A 23,729-nucleotide genomic window follows, 5' to 3' on the forward strand; every position below is an offset into this window, starting at 1 on the left:
ATGAACGGCCGGTAGTATGATAAAGAAAAACAGAGATTCAAATGTTGCCTACTTCAAAGTAAGACATGGACTTCTTTTATTGTATTCCATGACTAGTTTGTGCTTTGGGTGCATGTCTTTACAGGGTTGAACGCAAGCAGCCAGATGATGGGACCTAGACTCAAAAAATGCTTGTCTGTGGAAAACATTCCTCACATTAGTGTGTTATATGCTAACGATAACTATTGTACTCACAACCGCTACCTCCAAACCTTGATGTGGATAATATTAGACTACAACGTTGTTTGTTGATCAGTTGATGACAGTTTGATGTTGTTGAAGCTAGTTTGTGAATATACGTGATTCTATCATGAAACAAACTTTTTAACAAAGAAATGAAAGAAACTGTAGTGTACTATCAGATGAATAAATGTCATTAACTATATTATTTTTTACAGAAATCCAGAACAAATGAATAACGTATTTCAACACATACCGATGTTGTTCAATTTCGGTCACTACACAGTCTACATTTCCGATTTAGAATTTCTGAATGGATTTCTCTGATACTATTTCACGTCATTCCATTTGATACAGTTTATCACCATTGATTATCTCATAGTATGTGGCTCAATTTCATTTAGTTAATCAGTATGAATTGTTTATTTTTATTTTTATTTTATAAGATATTTTCATAATTTTTTTGTGTAAAACTGATAATGAAGGTAAGTGGAGGAATGACTCACCGATGCATATGCGTGGCCCTTCGCCAAAAGGCAGATAGCTGTAGGGATGCCTGGATGCCTTCTGCTCCTCGGAAAAGTGCTCCGGGTCGAATTCCTCGGGGTTTCGAAAGTACTTCCTGTCATAATGCAGTCCCATGACTGGAATAATCACCTTAGTTCCTTTTTCCAAGACACAGTCATATCCTGGCAGCTTATAATCTTGCGCCACCTCGCGATTCAGAACTGTAGCGGGTGGATACATACGAAGAGTTTCTGAAAAAAAAGGGCAGATGTTAACGGAAGTGTTTTAATAAGTGTGAAGTTTTAATTCTCCCCTTATCGATCATAGTTAATTTGTAATCTGAAAATAAGTAAAAGAAAATGTATGAACGTAATGGTCCTAATACAGCAAAAGAAGATATGTCATTCACTAATTCCTAAGCTAGCTGGTCTATGATCAGCATGCTCGTACAGGCGTTTGCATCAGTATGAACAGCATTGTAGGTAACAGAGTAGGATTTTCTGATCGACTCAATGTCCGAATTATTCTTTCTGAAAAAAAAACCGCGTTGGTAAATATGGCGAATATATGTGAAACAATGGAACCGAAAAATACATGAACAGGATGAAAGTTTGATAGTCCTAAGTGATTAGTGCACTATTACATGAAAGAGAATGGAACGTAAGACTACGGGAGAATATAATACTACTCATCACCAGCTTTCAGCGCGTTTGTAATGGACGTGAAATCCGTTATGCTTCTGAGAGGAACTAAAACTGGTGCTCCTCATACCATATCTACACAGACTATGACCTTGTTCTGTTAGCATCTACTGCATCTATACAGTATCGATGGCAAGAGTTTTTAAATGAGAAATTGTTTATCTGTATACAAAAATAAACTCAGCTACTTCTAAGGTACATAGCGACTGTTGCCTGCGTTTGCATAATTAATAAAAAGGCCTTGTATAAAATATCATGACAGATTTTCCAGTAATTATAACAAATAATTGAGATACAAAATGTTGAGGTTAATTCTTAAGGCGCTGTTAAAGCAGACCTTGCTGTCTCAGTGGCTGATAACATGAGTGCAATACAGATTTGAATAAATGAACGAATAAATTATATATATAGTTTAGGGGACTGATGACCTCAGATGTTAAGTCCCATAGTGCTTAGAGCCATTTGAACCATTTGTGTGTGTGTGTGTGTGTGTATGCGTGTGTGTGTGTGTGAGTGTAACTTGCGGTATTACATAATCTGGTAATAGTAATTAGGTATGTATCAGGAGTCTAATTGGTTCTATAACGACAGAGGCATTGTTTCTAAGGGTGCCACAGGACGTTCTTTCAAGATAGGATTTGTGTAGTTTCGGATTCTTTACTTCTCAGAATATTTATGTTTTTATCTGTTCCAAAATTTTTCATAGGTCCTATAAATTGCCTTGTTTTTTGCCTGCGGTGTAGACAGTTTATATTGTAAATGTTATATGTTCATAAAAGTATGGAGGAACACTATTGTACGCAGATATCATTAAATAACAAATTTATGACAGATGGTGTCATAATGATGAAACGAATATGTGTTTGACCTAGTGTTTAGTAATTAGTGTTCTCTTCATGGCTTTTAATTTGTGCAAGACAACACTTTAATTGTTAATATGTATGAACAAAAAAATCAAGACAGTCCATCGTACCGTTTACCACCTTTTCCATGTATGGCATCTTGGTCATTATATCATCATACGTCACATCACCGTTGGTCTTTCTCATTACGTCATCAACTTCTTCTTGCAGTTTCTTCTGGATATCCGGATGTCTAGAGAGCTCGTACAGGCAGAAGCTTACGGTGGTCGAAGAGGTCTCGAACCCAGCGAGGAAGAACACCCACGCCTGTGCTGCCATCTCCTTGGTCGTCAGAGTCTTATTTCCATCTGCCAGGGATAAAATATGTTTGTAAACATGTTGTTACTTACTCTATCAAGCAAATCAGCTTAATGTTACTAACTGTCACAGTAGCTGTTTGGAAATGGCTTCTAAGAATTCCCCAAACTTTATACTCAATTGGGAAAATGTGCCCTTAAAATACGCAGTTGCAATATCAAGAGCTGTAATAGTCACAATAATTATAGAAAACGTGCCTGTAACTGCAATATCTTATACAGCGTGCTAGTTTCACGATAATGCTCTCAATTGTGTAGTTTTAATTTGACAATTAAAGTAAATGTCAACTTTGACAGTTCAATTGTAGTGAAGATAAAACTACAAGAGTCATAATTTGCAGTAATATTCTCTTGAATGCCTTGCCAAAAGTAATTCTCCTCTCTGTTGCTATTTCATGTGTGTTCTCTGTAGGATTTCTAATAATACATAGAAGCTAATTTTTATAGTGAGGAAAGATATTTCGTACTGACACAAATACTTGCATCTACATATGCGAGTATATCTACGCCGAAACCTCATGGTGTGTGGCGGAGGATACTTGCTGTAGCTGCGTCATTGCTCCCATTCTCTGTTCTAGTTGCGGATGGTTCAAGGGAAGAACGATTGATGGTAACCCACTTAGTGGGATCGAAACTCTAATTTTATCTTTATGGCCTTTTAGCGAGATATACTTGGGCGGAAGCAAATTATTGGTTGCTTCTTCTAGGAATGTACATTCTCAGAACTTTAGATCGGTGCAGAGCACGTCTCTTCCTGCGTCTGCCTCTGGAGGTGGCAGAACAAACCCGTGACACTTCTGCACTTACTAAATGAACCTGTAACAAAAGTCCTGTTCTTCTTTGGATCTTCTCTATTTTCTCTATAGTTCTATCTGGTATGGATGACATACTGACGAGCAAAATTCAAGGAAGCTGTGGGTTTTTTCAACGTCTTGGTCTTTCGTAAAGTAGTAACATTAAAGACAATACTCATATCCTATTGGCTAAAACTGAATAATTGTCCTACTGGGACTTGTAAAGATGCGTTGTACTACTTCTGCCTGAATTACAGGTACTGGCGCTACATTTTTAGTAGAAGAATAGCAAATTGAAGCATTGTTCAAATAAACAGAGAAAATATCAATGCTAAAGTGATTCGGAAATGGACATTACCTATTACGTTCCTTGGAATTACGATATTCTTCGCAGCTACAAATGTATTTCTCATTCCATGAATAGTTAGATACAACTCGTTACTTAAATAAACATCATTTTGAATTTGCATGATGCAAGTGGGTACACTGAAAATTGGTGTGTCATGGTGGTTGACATGTGTCTATATACATTTGAGCCCATTGACATTTTATCCTTAATTTCATAGTATAAGCATGTAATTGGTTGAACTGTGTGTTTGATTGGGTTGCATAATTAGCTTAAAGCAACAAATTTTTCATAACTACTGCATTTACATTATGTCATGTTAAAAGATCTGATTTAAGCTCAAACATAAGAAACGATACCAAAGGTAATAAAGATAAAGACAGAATCTATGGCAACATGTAGAACATCTGCATTTAAAAAAGCAGAGAAGTATATGAAGGAAGCAACACTCTAAGTAGAATAAAATGTTGGGGAAAAATAGCAATATCGCCTACTGAAAGATCTCGCATACCATAATTAATAATGAAGAGATATTATAACGGAGCTTTCGAGATGGATTTCTGCATCCAACTATTCATTCCTACTAAAACGAACGAAGGTATATCGATAATAATGCAACCAACAATATGAAGACATTCTACTTACGCTTGAGTTACAGGTCGATCATTAAAAGTCATAAGCTATTACTCCCCAAAATTAGTGTCACTTTTCTTAAAGTGATATACAGTTAAATTCATTCAACTGACAACTTATGAACTGGGTGCGAAAATATTCACAGCTGAAGAAATGTGGTGTCTACTGGTATCTTGGCAATCAACAATATTAATTGACATATCATCAATTGAGAATTGTCTTGTAAATGATGAGGATGTGAGCAGAATAACGTGTCTTGCTACAAACGTATTTAAGGTTTACAGGCTACAAAAGGTTCTAAATTTACAATTAAATATTTTTTTTATAAAATCGTATTTATTGAGAACCATGACTTACGTTCAGCACCCTTCTTCCCAGTGATTGAGAAGCTGTCATCAACATATCCATTGTTCTTCAACTGAATCATCAACTGCATGAAGTCCTTCCTGATGATGCCTGTCTTCTCTCGGTGTTTGACAGTATCATCAACAACGCGCGTGAAGTAATCTGCGATATCCTTCGGTGTGAAGGGTAAAGGCAGCAGGGTGCGCAGCTTGGGATTAGAGAATCCCAGAGACAGAGTCAGGTAAGAGCGCAGGGATGTCTGGAAGAAGCGCCGCCCCCACTGCCGGAACTCCGCCTCGGGGTTGTGCTGACTGTCGACGTCGATGCCAAAGGCGCAGGAAGCGATGACGTCAGTAGAGTAGCGGGCGATCAGCTCCCGGACTTCCACATCTCTGCCCGAGGGTATGACGTCCACCATAATACGAGCACAGTCGCGCACTATGCCGAACATGGCGCGCATTTTTCCCGACGTGAACGTGGGCGTCAGCTGCTGGCGCAGACCCTTCCACTTGGTTCCTCCCAGGAAGAAGAGGTGCGCCGACAGGTGATCTGTCTCCTCGTCTACGTAGATGCCCCGGTCAGGAAAGTAGTTGAAATCCCTCACCATGATCATTTTGATCAGTTCTGGATCCCGCACAACGAGAAGAGGATTATTTAATGAGTAAATACCGACGACTGCTTTGCCTTCTGTTTCAAAATACACGTCTTTCATATCCTCGCCTGGGCATTTCCTCATTAGTATTGCGTTCCAGCCATTTCCCAGCGGGAAAAACGGCTCCAAATATGGCAGACCTTTCTTCTTCCAGTACGTGTAATTGATTTTAAATGTTACATATATTATCATGAAAAGCGTTGACAGGACGGCCAACATCTCAGTCGCCCATGAATCGAAGTAGAGGGCCATCTTGATTCCTAGGCGAGAAAAACAAGGAACAGAGCATTAGTGTGGTAACTTATAACTAATTACAAGCTTTGCTGCTTTGTTGAAGCCCTTGACCGCCACAATGTAGGAACAAAAGTAAAGCTTCCGCCATCACTTGTCTACATGTTTTAGAATTGTAGAAGATATGTGAATCCACTGTAAATGTTATGTTACAAACATCCAAACAGAAATACTTAACTGATTGTCTCTTCTATTGCACCTAATTCCACTTGGATAAAATGCACTGTTCTAATACTAGTCAAATGATAGGTGCTCAAGACAATTTGTTGAGGAGATACACTCATATGATGATACAGTAGGTGATGCAGATCCAGGGTGCTATTTACGGTCTTTATTGAGAAAAGAAATCTCTAGGGAAATAACAGAAAATGTTACACAGGTGCACATGCCACATGAGACAGAACACAGTATTAGAAACAGTGCCAATTCTTCAGCAAAACTGCTTCGAATTGGTTGTTTGTACATCGCTGAACATAAATTTCAGATATTCACATTATTTACTGCTATTTATGTTTCAGCAGTGTTTATTTCGACTATCGTCCCTAAATATTATGTGGTGATGTCTGATATCTGTTACACCTTAAAGTGGTAGCAACTTGTTCCATCAAGAAAGGGGAATAGAACATTTTAAATAATGGGAAAAAATCCGTTTACTTATATAACTATCTCAAGAGCTTGCAAAGACTGCGGCAGGTGACCAATTTAACCTTGAACACCAGCAGCTAGTTGTCACTTGCTATTTATCGTTTCTGGAAGGTTCTTGAAATATCTTATGCTTCTGTTTCTGGAATACTGGTGACTGTAAAAAAAATGTTCAAATGTGTGTGAAATCTTATGGGACTTAACTGCTAAGGTCATCAGTCCCTAAGCTTACACACGACTTAACCTAAATTATCCTAAGGACAAACACACACACCCATGCCCGAGGGAGGACTCGAACCTCCGCCGGGACCAGCCGCACAGTCCATGACTGCAGCGTCATAGACCGCTCGGCTAATCCGCGGGGCGGTGTTTGTATAAATGGCTACACCCCTTGCCTGGAAATCAGATTCTTTCCGACTGTAAATTGCTCTAAGTAGTGCTTTCAGTGCTAAGTGTTGTAGTTCACTACCCACCGTCCTTTCTCATTTGGACTTGATTGTGGTTGCCAAAGTAACGTTGGTGGATGTGCCGGAGTCACTGTGGTTCCAGCTAGACAATATAAAAGCTGTTGCCTATGCCGACTGTAACCAGAATATAAGCAGTATGCCGGCTGCTGTGGCCGAGCGGTTCTAGGCGCTTCAGTCCGTAACCGTGCTGCTGCTATGTTCGCAGGTTCGAATCCTGCCTCAGGCATGGATGTGTGTGATGTCGTTAGATTAGTTAGGTTTAAGTAGTTCTAAGTCTAGTGGACTGATGATCTCAGATGCTAAGTCCCATAGTGCTTAGAGCCGTTTGAACCAGTTGAATAAGCAGTACGTAATTCCTAAGTTCCGTATATTTAAGAGAGAGAAAAATCCCAAAACAGCAATATGTCAGCTGCACAGCAGGTATCCATCAGTCTTGCCGGTCGCCAGGGACTGCCAAAATGGTGAAAGGATTCGACTGAGCTTCCAAATATAACTGGTGGGGTGAGATGAATGTTTGCCAAATGTGTGAGTGTGCTTCTACTCGGATGGCACAACCCAGCAATGATTCGAGAACAGCGAAGAGAAGTTCAGTTTGCTGAGACAAACTATAGATCGAACTGAAGGAATCGCCTTACGACAACTATCAGTAAGTACACTTAGTGGAAGAACAATTGAGGAATGGGTTTCCAACATTTTGGGGAGACGACACAGTAGAGAATGTTTTGATCCTATGCTACATCGTGTATCTGTATATGACAGAAACCGACAAATTGTCACACTTGATGAAAAAATTCACAGAAAATATGTACTTGTCTCATCTGGTAAATAATGTCACGACAGAGGAACTCATCTAGTGGAAATGCGACAGAAATGTGTCACATGAGAGGTATGACTGGCGTCCGAACGTGATCCCTACGGAAGTTGTGAAGACGATTATTAGTTTTTCTCTTTCGTACCCCACACAATAAGAGAAGAGATATAACAGTATTTGGCAAACAGAAATGTTGGGCCGATTACATAGGAGATAAAAGCCATGAACGTCGATCGCATACGTCAGGGGGTAATACGAAATGTGAAATAAGAATTTTGTCGATCTTTGACATCAGTGTTCGCCACTAGCCAAATGCACCACGAAGAAAGAACATAGCCTCCTCAGACTTGCCGCTACTGTCATACAATCCAGCAGCTGACTAATGCAGGACCAACCAACTTCTCTGGCAATCCATGCATCTCCCGACAATACGGATCTTGGTCCTGATATAATGTCTGTATTCCGGTTCCTCTCCATGGAGGCGACTGCTTTTACATTGCCTAATTGGAGCTATGGTGAACCTAGCACCTCTAGCAAACGTTGCCACGTCGAAATCACAATCAAGTCCAAATGCGAAAGCAGAATCAGCAATGAAGTGCAACTTTGGCACCACATACTGATACCATTACAAGGGTGTCACGAAGTTGGCGACGGAATTGCAAGTTCCTGTCACATGCCGACATTGGTTGAAAGGAATCCAATGGATACAGTTAATGCCTTTTGAGCCACGCTTCCTGTGGCTCTGGACTATGAGTGCTGTCTGCAGCCGCAATATAGGAAACTGGCCGCAGTCAGACGCCCGACTTGGAGCCTCTTCGCTATGTCATTAACATTTGTGATTAGCACACTGATCCTCTTCCTTACTGACTCTGAAAGCAGTACTCTGTTCCTTGCGGCATTACATGTACTGAGTCTTTGCATGCTTGGAGAAATACAGGTTACATAATTCTTCTGTTTACTGTGCTAGTTTGTTCGCTAATAATTGCTGCTCCTGTGCCGCTTTCCTACGACGAAAGTTACCGCACTGTTTTGTATCTCACCTCACCTAACCATTATGTACAAAGTCATACACAACAACACACTTAGAACTGTTCATTACTGACGCCAGCACCTCACAGAAAAACTGACATTTTCAGGATGAAGAACAACACTCCAGTCAACTTTCATCACGGTCACCGTGGAAACATTGTACCCCACTGCAGCGACAGAACATGATTGTTCGACCACTATTACGCCGCAAGACGTGAAACATCATAACATTCAGCTGCAGACGATTATAATCGACCTGCGGGACAAAGTCAACGCCGTACCCTGGACGAGGTCGCTCTCTAACTGGCCACATCTCTACCCCATCGCCGTACAGAGGTACCAGCCGCTCACCTAACCATCGAATTCAGGAAAAGTAAGGGGGGCAATGATATATGTCGGCGAGGTCGCCGCAGATAGACGACAGTCATGAATAAGTCAGGAAATCTTAGTGAAGTCGTCATCGACAATTAGCCTTTCCAGGCTCTAGTCGACTCAGGAGCTTCCTTCTCTCTAATGGCGAATTATTGTACTCATAAACCAAAGAAGATTATGTTCTCTGATACGAAAGCGACTGTACTGCTCGTGGCAAACGTTAAATGCATCGAGATTGTCGAATCAAAACACCTATCAGCAGTGATGCTACAGAAGAATGCTGAAGATTAGATGGTTAGATCACATAACTAATTACGAGATATTGAATAGAATTGGGAAGAAGCGCAGTTTGTGGCATAACTTGACAAGAAGAAGGGACCGGTTGGTAGGACATGTCCTGAGGCATCAGGGGATCACAACTTTGGCATTGGAGGGCAGCGTGGAGGTTAAAAATCGTGGAGGGAGACCAAGAGATGAATACACCCAGCAGATTCAGAAGGATGTAGGTTGCAGTATGTACTGGGAGATGAAGAAGCTTGCATAGGATGGTGTTGCATGGAGAGCTGCATGAAAACCGGTCTCAGGACTGAAGTCCACAACAACAACATCTGTATTTCAGATTGTTATTTTATTAAGTTTCGGTGATATATTGCGCCATCTTCAAAGCTCCTGACGGACGTGAAGGAAGATGCCCACTTCTGGTCCAGTCAAAATAGGGGCCAGCATTGAATGACTGGTGTCTGTAGAAACACGGGCAAGCATTTAACGGCTGATATCCTTAGATTTTTGACACAGCGGTCTCTTCGATCACCACTTGCGGCAAGCGTATTGCCTGAAAGGAGCAAAATATTTCTCGACCATGGACATGCAGCCAGGCTACTGGAAAATCAAGGTTGAGAACGCACGACCACATCGAACAACTTAGGTAGAGGAGTTGTTGGAACGAGAGGGTGCTCCGCGAAACTACTGACCTGCCCGTTCCCCAGACTTAAATTCCTTCGAGCACATGTGGAATGCGTTGGGAAAACGTGTTGCAGCTCGTCCACATACAGCAACGGCCACCCGTCAGTCGTCGACAATGCTGCTGGAAGAATGGAACGACCGGCAAGAAGGACTCTAACTTCGTGGACAGCAAGGGCGCAAGTTGGGGAGCATGTACTACCGTCCATGGTGATTGTACACCATATTATGGACCATGAATAGCGGTAACCTCGCTGTAATTATTGTTTTCGAATAAAAATATCTTTCTGTTCGACTCGCTCGGTCGCGGGTTCGAATCCTGCCTCGGGCATGGATGTGTGTGATGCCCTTAGGTTAGTTAGGTTTAAGTAGTTCTAAGTTCTAGGAGACTGATGACCACAGAAGTTAAGTCCAATAGTGCTCAGAGCCATTTGAACAATCTGTTCGACTCATAAGTTCGACTCATAGCGTATTTATCTGTTACCTTCTGCACTTTAGTGTAAGAGCTCTTTGTATTTCCAGTCCAAGTTTCATTGAGCTATGTCAGTTGGCAGTGACACATAAATCAAAAGTTACTTTCCTTCTTCTATTTTGCACACCAGTGCACATGTACGACAGTACAATGAGTCTCAAGGACGTATTTTCGTTGAGCAGTAGAATGTGAATACCGACTAACACACGTCACCGTTCGTACGTAAAAAAATACACTCTCTAAATAAGCGACAGCCTTCACGGAAAAAAGGTACGAGTTGTGCCAAAAAAGAAATCACTTCCGAAATGCGTTTCAGCAGTATAGGAAAAGTAAACTTCCGCGCATTCAGAACACCAGGCAAATAATAAAATGAGGTCTGAAAGAAACTTAATGTCGAACACGGTAACAAAATGCTTTTGTTTTACATCAAAATTTCCAAAGTTGTGCCTGAGATGCACAAGTACCAACAGGTTTCACATGGTAACCCACAGAGTAGGGAAGGAGGAGAGATTTCCATTGTACCACGAATATTACTATCTTCTGACTTCAGTTTTAGTGGAAAATAATATTTATTACGTATTGTAAATAAAGAAGTGCACGGCACGAAATTTCCTACAAGTCTGGAAGTTTTTCGGTTTGTGGTTGCATCTAGTAACCAGAAGAGAGATAGGACTTCAGTCTAACTCTACAGGCTAATACACACTAACTCTGTTACTTGCAATGACTCAACGATGTGCAAGAGTGCGTAATTCTCATCAGCGCTAAAGAGAAAAAATTTGAACCGGTGAAAAATAATAGGTAAATTAAATTAAATGGTAGGTTGCAAGAGAAATTGTGTTTTTTGTGTGTTGGACGTAGAGACTTAAAGATATTTGGAGGATCTGAATTCAAACTAGGCGAACGAGAGGCATAAAATTCCACAGAATTTTCTAAAACCAGTGAGGCAATGACACCCCGATGATAATTCCAATAAGAATATAGAATCTGTAAGAACATTCGCATACCGTAACGGCGTGAAAGAGTGAAAAATGCGAGGATTATATTAGGCGTCTTAATAACTAATTGTATCCAAGTTCCTGAGAAGAATACCAAACACAGGAGTGGTAAATAAATTTGATGATCTTTTACATGATGATCAATATGACTTTAGAAAAAAAGGCTTCAGGGATACAGATTCGACGTAGCGGTTGGTAATAAAGCAAGATTTAAGAAAAATGAAGAAGGCACGTTCTCAGGTTTTATCGCCTTACAAAAAGTGTTCGACTACGAAAAATGATCCAAAATATATGAAATTCTTAGTCAAACTGGTATTAGCTCTTTGGAAAGACGGATGGTGTCTGGTACTTACAGGATGCAAGAGGGATGAATGAAAATGGAAAACCAAGAGGGAAGCGTTCGTATTAGAAAGGGGGTAAGACTGATGTGCAGACTTTCTTCACTATTACATGTACGTCCTGGAAGCAACGTCGGAAACAAAATTTCTGGGTATAATTACACCAATTGTGAAATTCGCTGTTGTCATTGCGATCACAAGTGGGGGGAAAATACAGGACGTGTTGAATGGATGGAATAGTCTAATCAGCGTAGAACGTGTACCGAGAGTAAACCAAGACGAAGGAGTAACAAATATGAGATTAACGATAAGCTGGACATCAACACTGGAAACAGTGTAGTAAACTTAGTGAAGGTATTCTGCTACCTTGAACACAAAATAACGCATGACGAACGAAGCAAGGAAGATGTAAAAAGGATACTACCGCGGGAAACGAGAACATTCCTTGCTAATAAGCTGACCGTACCAATTTCCCCTCACCGATTTCGTTCACTTTGACAAGGTGTGTAAGGCAGGATTAGGACTTCAATACATGTGAGCAGGAAGACGTAACTCTCAAACTTTATCGATAAATCGAGTTTGATAAATTTTAGGCGCGCTTACCGTATTTTAGGAGCTAGAAGTCGCACTTTTTTCTTCGAAAAATTTCCTTATAAAATTTTCCTTCAATATTGGGGTGCTTCGTATACTCGAAACTAACATAAAAATCTCCAGTGTTTGACTTAAAATTCCCGCCAGTCTTAAAAATGTTCGATATTCAATGTTGATGTAAACCTCTCTCTACCTGGCAACACTGAATACAAGTGGCAGCAGGCGTACATCGATGCTAACAACATGAGTTGTGGGGATTCACAAGCATGCTGACGCTGTCTATCCCCCCCCCCCCTCCCTCCCCCCCCCCCCTCACGCCACGCTATCACACACCCAGAACACTATCTAGCCTGCGGTGCGTCATTGCAATCTACAGTGACAGTGAACTTGAACTGAAAGTGATTTGTGCTATCGGTAACAGTTATTTATGTGATGTGCGCAGTAAACTGAAAGTAATAGCACCTTCAGAAGAACGTGAAAACAGGGCCCTCCACCAACAGAAAAATCCATTCATGGTCGGAGGGATCGTAAAGAAATGACAAAAATGAGAAAGACTAATTGTGCAAACAGAGGACTGAATTCAAAATGGCCAACACTAGTAGATGGCGTATTGAAAATGGATTCAACGACACCATCGAAATGGCACCCTGAGTCAATACAAAAAAGATTCAAATACCTGCCCGTAAGCTAGAGGTACAGTGCAACTTAGTAGACTTTAAGGGTGTACTTGGCTGGTTGTACAGTTTTTCAGAAAACTTCAGAAGAGTATAAAGATAAAATATTATCTTTCCATCGTTTTACTATTCAGCATCGAAAGGAAACCAGAGTGGAACTAACCCAAATAGCTAACATGGACTAAACTCCTCTGACATTTGATGTGCCAAGTATCAGAACTTTTGCCATGATAATTTCTAAAACCGTGACTATAAAAACACGTGGACATGGAAAAATGTACTACATTATTGTCGTTTCATGTTGTACTGAAGGTACTAAATTTAAAATAATGATGATCTTCAAGTGAAAACCAATGCCAGGTGCTGGTGTTCATTACACGACAAAAGTTGAATGGACGAGGCTGGTAGGAAATTATGAATTAGCAGAGTGTGAGAGAGAAGGTAAGATGCTTTGTTGAAGAAAAGTTCTTTTCTTGTCCTAAACCAGTTTTGTCGTCATTTGAAAAATTCTATGAAAGAGAAACTGAGACAGGAAAATACAGAGCTTGTTGTTGTTCCGTGAGGACTTACTTCATTAGCAATCTCTGGACGCTCGGCGAATAAGCCATTTTAAGTGTACAGTGAGAGGAATGGAACAAATGTGCGATGGATGAAATTCAACATGTATTCACCCTGAAGGGAGCTTTAAAACCATCTACAATCAAACAAGTGTGTCAGTGGATAAAACTTTCATGGTCTAGAGTGAGAGAACACAGTCTTCTTAAATCTTACAAGAAGTGTGGCGTAAGGAAGGGTCTCAGTGGCACTGGAAACCATCTTATATATCAAGAGGACAACGATGAGGATGAAGAGAAAGGAGAAGAAGTAGAAGAAGAAAGTTCAGATGACTATTCTCAAGGATTTTAAAGGTCAGTTCGGTTTTATAAACTAAGAATGTTTTTAGTCCGGCTTAACAATCTAACAAAAAATGGTAAAAATATTACTTTAAAAAATTACTTAAAAATCAGGTGTATCTTGTAGTCCAGAGCGTTTTATATTCCGTAAAATACGGTATGTAATATGTATGGTCTGTAACATGCACACAGTCCCAGCCCATAGAGTAAGCCCTTAGTTTGACAACTCGAGGTCGTTGGATCGAGCCTCGCCGCCGTTGTTACTTTTTTCGTGAGCTATATGCACCAGTATTCGATGATATGCTTTGAAATATGTGCTACGTCTCTAAACTGTTTGACGACCTATAGCCGTTTGTTAATTTCAACGAAGTTCATTCTGCAATAGTGATGTTGAAAAAACACCATGCACATGAAAAAATTCGGCGGTCATTACATTTGTCGCAATAATTGTTGTTTTGCATGTTTCTACTATCGGTATCATCCTGATTCGGGCAGTACTTCTGAGGTTGCACGCTGTAGTTGTCAAAAATGTAGACACATTTTGAGTCTCCTTAAGAAACAAAAATCGTTTCTCCTTTTTTCAGGATAAAGCTTAGGAAAATAATGGATTCTTTATCAAATATTAATAATTTCCACCGTCATAATAAATCTTTTGCTAGAATTAGGTGGGAATGAAATAGAAATCTACTTACGGCGATATTCGACCCAGTACCTTGCCCTTACTAAAGTACGTGTTTACCCACTCGACAGCGATCTCCTGGGATATTAGCGAAACTACGAGCTATGCAAACACGCCTATAATTTTCAAACTCGATTTCCTAGGAAACGGTTGAGAGTAGGTCTTCCTGTTCAAACATGTTAAATTCCTAGTCGTGCTCAACACATCCTGTCAATACAAATTACATCGATGAGGTATCAAATATAGGCCTTAATTTAAGCAGGAAATTTCTTAGATTGTACAACCGGAGCACGGAATTGTAGCGAAGAGAATCATGGACTACGAGAAAACGAGAAAAGAAAAGAATCGAAGCGTTCGAGATGTAGTGTCACGGAACGACGTTGAAAGATAATTTAACAGATAAGGTAAGATATGAGGAGGTCCTTCCCAGAACCGGCGACTAATCGAATGCATGGGAAACACACCCGTGAAGGACAGAATGACTGCACCTATGTTCAGATTTATATAAATAGCTGGAGAGGCGTAAGTGTCAAAAAATGTATGTGAAGACAGAGAGTGGAATACATCCAACAAATAGTCGATCAAGTTGAATGCAAGTGCTACTTTGAGGTCAAGAGGTGAGCTCCGTACACAAAGTCTTGGCGGGCCACATAAAATCAGACAAAAACCAATTTTAAAAAAAAAGATCATAAGGCTGTTACAACACCCCACGCCATAATTTGCAGTTCTACTCTTTGGATGGTAATATCAAATAATGTTTTCAACTATGCTCTGATTCTCCTTTGATGTACAGATCTTTATGTGGCATGTGTACATGTATGTTCGCTACAAGACACAGAAAACTGGCAGGTTTAGAGGGGAGTCGCTACAGAATGAAAAATGTGTGCTGTGAAGACCGGACAGCGCAGTACTTGCCTGCTGATGATGCAGCTGGTATGTGGAATACTGCGCGATATGTTTTACACGCCGCTTAAATACGCAACGTGAGTTCGGAATTTCTGCAACTCACCCGTCCGCACGTGGCTGCGAATGATATATAGAAGCAGCACACGCGCCTCGCGCCTCGCCACTGGAGATAAACAAAACCGTTCTTCCCAGGGATCGCATTAGAACCGCTTAGTAACTGGCTCTTTTTCATGGGTCATCGAATACTTAAATATTCTGCCGGAAAAAAAATGCAGCCCGTCGGTAGGTGCGTACTTCACTGATGAGAGTGGGTTCTGTCTGTACGCGAGCGATGGACGCACACGTATACGGTGTAGGCTGGGTGAGCGTCCTATTCTGGACCGCATTCACCCACGGCGTGCAGGTCTCAACCCACGCTTCATGGTGTGGGGGACAATCAGTTACAACTGGCGAGCACATTTGGTGTTTGTGCAGGGTAAAGTAAACACTGCCTCTACTTTTTACAGGTCATTATCCCCGTGCTGCTGCCATTTCTTTGACAGTAAGGTGATGCGCTTTTTGCAGCAGGACAGTGCACGGCCACTTGCCACTGCTGGGATGCAACGTGTTCTTCGTGATATACAATTGTGCTAGCCAGTAAGAATACGATATCTCGTCAAATGAACGATTTTGGAATATGATGAAGCTGGAACTTACTCCTTCACATCTTTGCAAAAACCACTGCCGAATTTATTGCAGGATGCCATTCGGAACTTTTATGGTAGTTTGCACGTGAGAATGCTGTGTGTGTGTGTGGGGGGGGGAGACTGTCCATTTTTGTGACGGTGTGACTGTTGGACACCATTTAATGTGGTTTGTATGTTCCATTCGGTCTGAATTTCTTGCCATATACTCCTACAGATGAATTACCTGGCATTCCACATTCCAATAAAATGAACTTAACCTTGAGAGTACTGCGTTTCTTTTCCGGCAATGTAACGGAAAGAACGGTACCTGTCTAATTCACGCCACTGTATCCGTATTTTCACCTTATTTTAAACTTTTTTCTTAGAATATAGAAAGAGGATTAATAATTTTCCCTTATATCCCATCTAGATCTAAAATTTATGAAGCCTTACATTTCAGCTACAGTAGAAATATCATAAAAAATTCTGAATATTGTATCAAGTTGTGAAACGATAAAAATTAAATTCATTTTTGCCACTTACTCACTTTTGATTGAAAACAAAATATACAAAAACTCTGACAAAACTCAAATTAAATTTCTGCCTTCTGAAATTATCTACTGTTGTCATTTACAATCAACATAACAATGTATATGTCTAAGAAGAAAGAACGAATCAGCATTACTACTTGTAAGCTAAATTCGGCCATTTTTATTCCATGTGAATCAGTTTCTATTCTCAGTGCATATCTCCCCTCCTTTTTAAAAGCTATACTCACAGGGAACATAGCTGGAATACATAACCCTTCCAGAAAAACTCGTGAAGCATTGGGTACAGCAGTGGTCTGGATAACCACACGTTTAAGGAATCGCTACTCAAGGGAAAAATAAATCAGGTAAATATTTGTCTGAGCGCTGTGCTCGGCAGACGATGGGCTGCCAACCTTGTTTCGGCGCGGCGTTGTAGCAGTATCTGTGGCAATGACTACACAGGGTAGCGTTGAGACACCCTTTTCGTTACACAGTTGGGAGAACTTGTTACAAGAGAGGATTAGACAACTTAGAACCATTATGAAATTTATATGGGACATTTAGAGAGAACTCAAGGAAGAGTAAATTTTAGCAGTAATGCTCCTCACAGGCAGAAGTCAGTGGTGTTGGAATCAGTTTTGGGAAGAATTTAGGTCTGAAATGGGCAGTGATGTAACAGAAAAGTTTCTGACCTTTGACCCAGAAGCGAAAACCTAACCAGTTATTTTACTGAAAGTATTTCATGGGACTTTACCTGTAGTTTGGGACTCCAGAAGAAGGATACATTTTTTGATAAATAATTTAGAGTAAAGTGCTTTGTGGTGGGAATTGTTGAACGTAGACACATATGAGTCTTACAAGAGCTTTGGAGAGGAGTTAAGTCACAATTTTGTTCAGAGAGTGCACAGAAGAGACTAAAGCTGCAGTTGCTGTTAGATTAAGGTATTTATGAACCACTCTTAATTGAAGTACTTATCTGTAGGTTATTAACAGTCACTAAAGAATTTCTTGATCTATCTGAGTACTTAAATTTGCCAAGAAATAGTTGTAATAATAAGCGACAAGAGAGTGGTCATAAAATTAATATCTGTTCAAAATGGGGAGTAGCTAGGAGGTATATACCTATCAAGACAGTTGTGGATGGGTGGTACACAACCAGCAAAGTACTAACAACAGTAGGAAACAATAGGTTTTACTATAATAGAAATGATGAATACCAAAGCCAGAACTGCAATGACAATCATAGTAATAGCAATAAAGAGAGGAGGTATGGCAGAACCAGTCAGTCAGTCCACCCCAGGGAAAGAACGAATATACCAAGTGCCAAGAGACACTAATAGGCCTTGGAGGGAACCAGCTGCCACCGAAGTGAGTGTCCACTTGATGCAGGAACCAGCTCTGTTGACAACCCAATACCTGTTTCAGTAGTATATGTCAGATTTTATAAGGTGTCGAGAAGGACTAGAGGTAAAAGAATTATTATTAGAGGAACAGTTAAAGGAGCAGTCTGACTTGCTGAAACCGTTGATAAGTGGACGTGTTATTAAAACACAGTTGACATTAATAATCGACACCAAAAGTGACCTATGTTTAATTAACAGAACATGTTGCGAGGTGATTCAGAAACTCGGAAAGACAGTTACTTTATCTGTAGAAGGTGTGATTTTCGTTGGAGTGATTGGAGTTTTCAGTAGGCGTGTAAAGCGATAATTTAACGTAAAACTTTGTATAGAAGGAATGAAGTTGGAGCACACATTCTTTATAGTAGCAGGATTAGGAGTGAAAATTTTGTTGGAATTGTCAAGATAAAGAAGGAAGTAATAGTGGAATTGTGTATTAAAAATACGTGCTTTATTAAATCTGTGTTGGCTGTTGCTAACATAGGACTGCAGATTATATTAGGAATGGACTGATTAGTAAAAAATTGAGTAGTTTTATACATTGCTGAAGAAGAAACAAGAACTTATTACCAGACAGAGATGAGAGAGTAGTTCTTCTGAAATATATGAAGAGATATATAACTATAAAGTAAAAGAAGGAAATTACGTATAGTGTGGGCACAAAGTAAGTGTCAAATTTAGTATCTTACAGTGTACTGTTTAGTTTTCATACTGAATTGCTTCTAATTTTTGTGTACTGGACAGCAGTAAAGAATGTATTCTGAACATTTACATAGAGTAAATTCTATCAGCCAGGCATATTGCAAATGAAGGAATGTAAATAAATAAAGAGTAATTGTGTTACTAAAGAAATGTATTTAAATGAGTAAACCAGAGAATTTTATGGAGAAGGATTTTTAAGTGACATTCAGGTTATTGAAAGCTAAGGAATTTCAAGAAAGGAAGAGAGGAGGAAGAAAATATATTTTATTGACGTGTGACAACATTAATAAGTAAGTGAGGGCCATAAGTATTTTAGTACGAAAGTACTGCTTACATAAGGGCCTGGATCACCATGAGCTGTGATTGTTGTTTATACGAGTTGTTAAAAGAGAAATGAGTAAATGCTATTCAGAAGATAAATAGTGTTATTCATCTATATATTAGGTATGTGAGGCAGAATCGATTGTTATGCCGTGGAGAGGAAAGGGCAAAAATGATTTATTAGTTATTTTGGGAGCCTTGAGGAGGCGATTTATGTGGTTAAGTTGTAGGTAAATAATAAAATTCCATTACCGTTTGATTTTGGTTATAGATGTTGAAAGACTGAAGGATAATGTTGAACACTATTCTACAAGGAAAACGTGGTTGAGGCTATACAAAAGATGAATGGTAGTAGGAATGTGAAAGTCGTGTATCATATCTTCTCAATTAAATGAGTCTCTCGTCTGACAATTGTTACCTGTTGATGTGAATTTCATTAAGCGGAGAAATGGACACTAACGAACGTAAGAATTCACAGTCTTTCCTTTGACATGTGACCAACACGAAAATGGTAATGCATGAAAGTGCCAACTAAAGTGTTGAAACTGTTATAAAATGATACATACCTTTTCTTAGTTTACTGGAGTAATAACGTATTTTAGGCAGAAATGGTGTTTAAACTTACCTAGCGGATTGATAAAAATAGCAGGTGCCCAACACGAATGATAAATGTAATAAATGCTGCATGCATTACTTGTTCCATGTGTACTGAAGAAACTATCTGCATTTGGGGAGACAAGTGTTAAAGGAACACTTTCTGGTATACACTTTTCTTACGAATTAGTTCGCACACTGCGTGTTTGTCTTCAGAGAAATGCAAATAATTTATCACACCAAATGCAATGTAATTAAAATGTTTTTAAAACTATATAGAAAAAGGAGGTAGTAGGAATTTATTTGTTTTTTTCCTTTTTCATACTACAACCAAGTGTTTAAAGTACACGCTGGTGAGAGAGAGAGAGAGAGAGAGAGAGAGAGAGAGAGAGAGAGAAACGCTCTGTAATGTGATTTAATGTTCATTTTTGGACTTCTGATTATGCATACACGGTGATTCTTTGCCTTTTTATACAAACACTATGATTATTATTCATTTTCCATTTTTCATGATAGAGAAAGAGTTGTTCTGTACCCCTCTGGAACACTGTACATTGAGAATATTTCCGTATTCGCAGGAGGAAATTTGTGATCGTGCTGATTTGTGTCTTTTCATGTAAGGGAAATTTACCGGATTTCTTTTAGTGCTGATGTGGATAAATGCACAGTTTTCATTATTTACAGTCAGTTGCCACTTTTTGCATCATACCATACATATATCTTGTCTAAATAACTTTTCAATTGCTTTTGATCATCATATGACTTTAAAAGACAATAAAATTCCTTGGAAAATTAAATGTTAAAATGGAAATGAATTGCAAGACAGACTGTTGGGATTTATAAAGAGAGAAGGATATTTATAAATGAACATAGTTTCATTCCAGACGTCAGTGAAGTGTAAGTTATTTCAAGTACTTCTATTCATTTTGATTATTCGAATTGCTGCTAGCTATTTTTCTTTGGAGGTTTTAATTGCAGCTTTCAGAGAGTAATATTTGTAGAGTATTGTGTTGGTGTCAGTAAGTTACCGTAAATCAGACCACATTTCCACGTTCGTGGGAATTGGTTACAGCTCTGTTTTAAACAAGCAGCGTAGCTTGACGTTTGCTCACTAGGTAAGTAAAATAAAAATACATTTCACGAGAGATGGTCGTAGGTTTGAGCTGAATTGTGGCAGTGGCAATTTCTCATTTTCAATGCTGATCTTATAGCCTGTAACGTGATAGATGCGAAAAAAATCTTTAAAAAGTTAAATATGTGATGCATATCTACACTCTCCAGCCCTAAGATGGTTGCGCAATGAAGCCGCCACTAAAATTTCAAAAGCAAAGTAACGCATGGCCACCTTACCAACATCAAACTCGACTTATTTACTTCGGGCTGCATGTCTTGGCCTATGATCCAGGGGAACCAATATTCTCTACGGAAAATACTTTGCTCGTCTCATGGACAAACTTCGATATTTTTGTTCACTAACAACAGGGCAGTGATGTAAGAATAGTGCTTGCCCAAAAGAATTGTTATAGAAATGGAATGATTGAATCGTTGGAGAAGTGACGAAAGAGAATCTGGTGAAGCCAGTGGCACATGTACATATCATTGTGACACAGCTTGAGCCGGTGCGAATCCTATCATGTCAGATTGCGACAGCAGAATGTCGACAGTACTCGCACAAATAGTACACCTAGGATGCAGAGACATTGAGGAGGTGGGTAAAGAGATAAAGAAGCGATTGGGGGCTACAGGGAAGCAGTCAGGCAGAGAGAATTGCAAGATTATACTACCTAGATTTGGGAGCTAGATGCAAAAGCGAACGACGTTTTCTTCACATCGGTGCCCTCATAAGCGGAATTGCAGTCGCTTCTCACATTTTAGGCGCAACAGGGCTACTGGAACAGATCTGAAAGCGAGAGTAATGATCCCTTCTGTGAGAACATGATAAATGTAAAACAGATGTAGAGCATCCCCCAAAAGAGGAAATTTGGTGCTATTGACAACATATAATCCACATTTAATGATTCAAGAGGTCGTCCTTCTGTCAAGGGGCTAAAGGTAGCTTAACAGATACTAAACTGGACCCTGCAGTATGAGAGGAATTCAATTACGTGTTTTTCTTGTCTGTGCAGCGACTCCGAGTCTTCAAGAGCAGCAGCAAATCCTTACACCCAAAGGCTTTGGTTCAGCAGTTGGAGAACTCCCTTCCCGCTATGGTCAGTTCATCACTGGCTAGATTTTGTGAGTCGTTACCGGAACAGTGACGCCTTGGAATGATTACTACCTGCAACTCGGTGTGGTCTATTATATGCAGAAACTAGGAAGGAGTTTCTGACTGTACAACGGCCAGACTGTATAGAGCTTCTAGTTTTTCTGGAGACGTCACCGCTGCGCTTGCGGCTTTACATTATCTAGAGAACCTCATAGTATAAAACATTTTGATTTTAGTGGATTGTATAATCCTACTCCAACAAATGTGAACACCAGCCCTTCTCAAGAACACTTATCAGGTGGTAATGGATATTCTTAAGCCACCACGAAAAATAAAAGTTTAGTTAAGATGATAAACTTTGTTTGGATCAAGAGATGCACTAACATTACGACAATGAAATGTTCGATGACTTAGCCTTCACCGCCGCTGCCAACAGTAAATCTAAAAACATCTTATTCCACTATCAGACCTGAAGACGTTATACAGGTTGTTCGAAAATTCTCATTGCAAAATTCTAGGGATTGTAGAGAGGAATGTGTACATAATATTTCCAATAGGAACCCATGACTGGAAATGCACCGTTTACGTTCTACAACGGTTCTAATTCACATGTTATCTCGTTCAATTCTGCTTGAGGAACTGAAATAGACGGGACGAAAGACCATAATCAGGTAACAATACGAAAGGATGCGTAACGAAGCATCCATTTATCTTTTAAACATTTCTGTTAATTTATGAGACTCCTGTACAGACAGAGGAATTTTGGCGGCTGCTCTAGAAACTGAAGAAATACCAAATGGAATGGATTGTGCGCACCAGAACATGCTTCGTAGGTCCATTGTATGTAACAACGTTAGTGGTCGGCACGTCGAGCCAACGATGTGATGTGTCAGTATTGTTCTGTATGTATGGTAAGATGGGTACTTCTTTGTTTTGGCTGTACTCTTGAGGAATATTGTAGTAAATTCTGCCCAACTGCCCCATTAGGTCACCGGAATCCCGACCTAATTTGAGAGGCGTGTCTATAATGCTAGTAAAGAGGCCGTAGAGTATCGCCCATAAAACGCTGTGTTGCAAGCATGCCGCAGGTGACATCCAAAGGAGTAATGCTATGGAAACAAGTGACACTCTAGATCAGCGTCCGTGGTTGTCGGATTGTATGGAGAATGACAGTCAGGATGGTATCCCACCGCTGTCCGAAGCGTCTCCAGACATGTCTTCGGCCTGGCGTCTCATTCGAGTAGTCTTCAGTGATGAGTTCTTATTCGCACAGCCCCAATGACCAGCGAAGACGAGTCTGAAGACGCCCCAGACAGTGGTTTAACACCAATATGTTGCCCGCTATACTGCCTGACAACTGGCAGTCAGTGAAGGTATAATTTGCCATTTCTTTTCAAAGTATAGCCCTTTTGTTTGTCATCCACGGCACGTCTTGTTTTGTTGTCCTTCATCGGAAGCTATCGTCGATTTACATTTCAGTAAGATAATGGCCACCCACACACGGTGGGAGTTTCTACTGCTTGTCTTCATGCTTGTAAAATCCTAGGATGGCCAGTAAGGTCGTCGGATCTCTTTCCAATTGAGAACGTTTCGACCATTATGGGCTGGAACCTCCAACCAGTTCGAAATTTTGACGATATACAGCGACAGTTGGACAGAATTTGGCACGATATCTCTTAGGACTTCCAAAACCTCCATCAACGAACACCAAGCCAAATAACTTCGTGTATAAAGGCAAGAGGTGGACCAGAGCGTTATTAACTTGCTCAATCTGT

General features: G+C 40.0%; 1 protein-coding gene across 1 annotated transcript in view; it reads right to left on the reverse strand.

Annotated features, from left to right (window-relative positions):
- Nucleotides 1-15,571, reverse strand: part of LOC126271905 (cytochrome P450 6k1-like) — a 55,233-nt gene extending 39,662 nt beyond the window's left edge. Inside the window, exons 1-4 of the mRNA XM_049974294.1 lie at nucleotides 15,546-15,571; nucleotides 4,777-5,676; nucleotides 2,401-2,637; nucleotides 726-977 (exon numbers count right to left, since the gene is read on the reverse strand). Of these exons, the coding sequence (XP_049830251.1) occupies nucleotides 726-977; nucleotides 2,401-2,637; nucleotides 4,777-5,668 (1,381 nt within the window). The 5' untranslated portion in view covers nucleotides 5,669-5,676; nucleotides 15,546-15,571. The remainder of the gene's footprint in view (nucleotides 1-725; nucleotides 978-2,400; nucleotides 2,638-4,776; nucleotides 5,677-15,545) is intronic.
- Nucleotides 15,572-23,729: the final 8,158 nt, after the last annotated feature.

Source organism: Schistocerca gregaria, chromosome 5, assembly GCF_023897955.1.
Source record: "Schistocerca gregaria isolate iqSchGreg1 chromosome 5, iqSchGreg1.2, whole genome shotgun sequence".
Classification (NCBI taxonomy): Eukaryota; Metazoa; Arthropoda; class Insecta; order Orthoptera; family Acrididae; genus Schistocerca; species Schistocerca gregaria.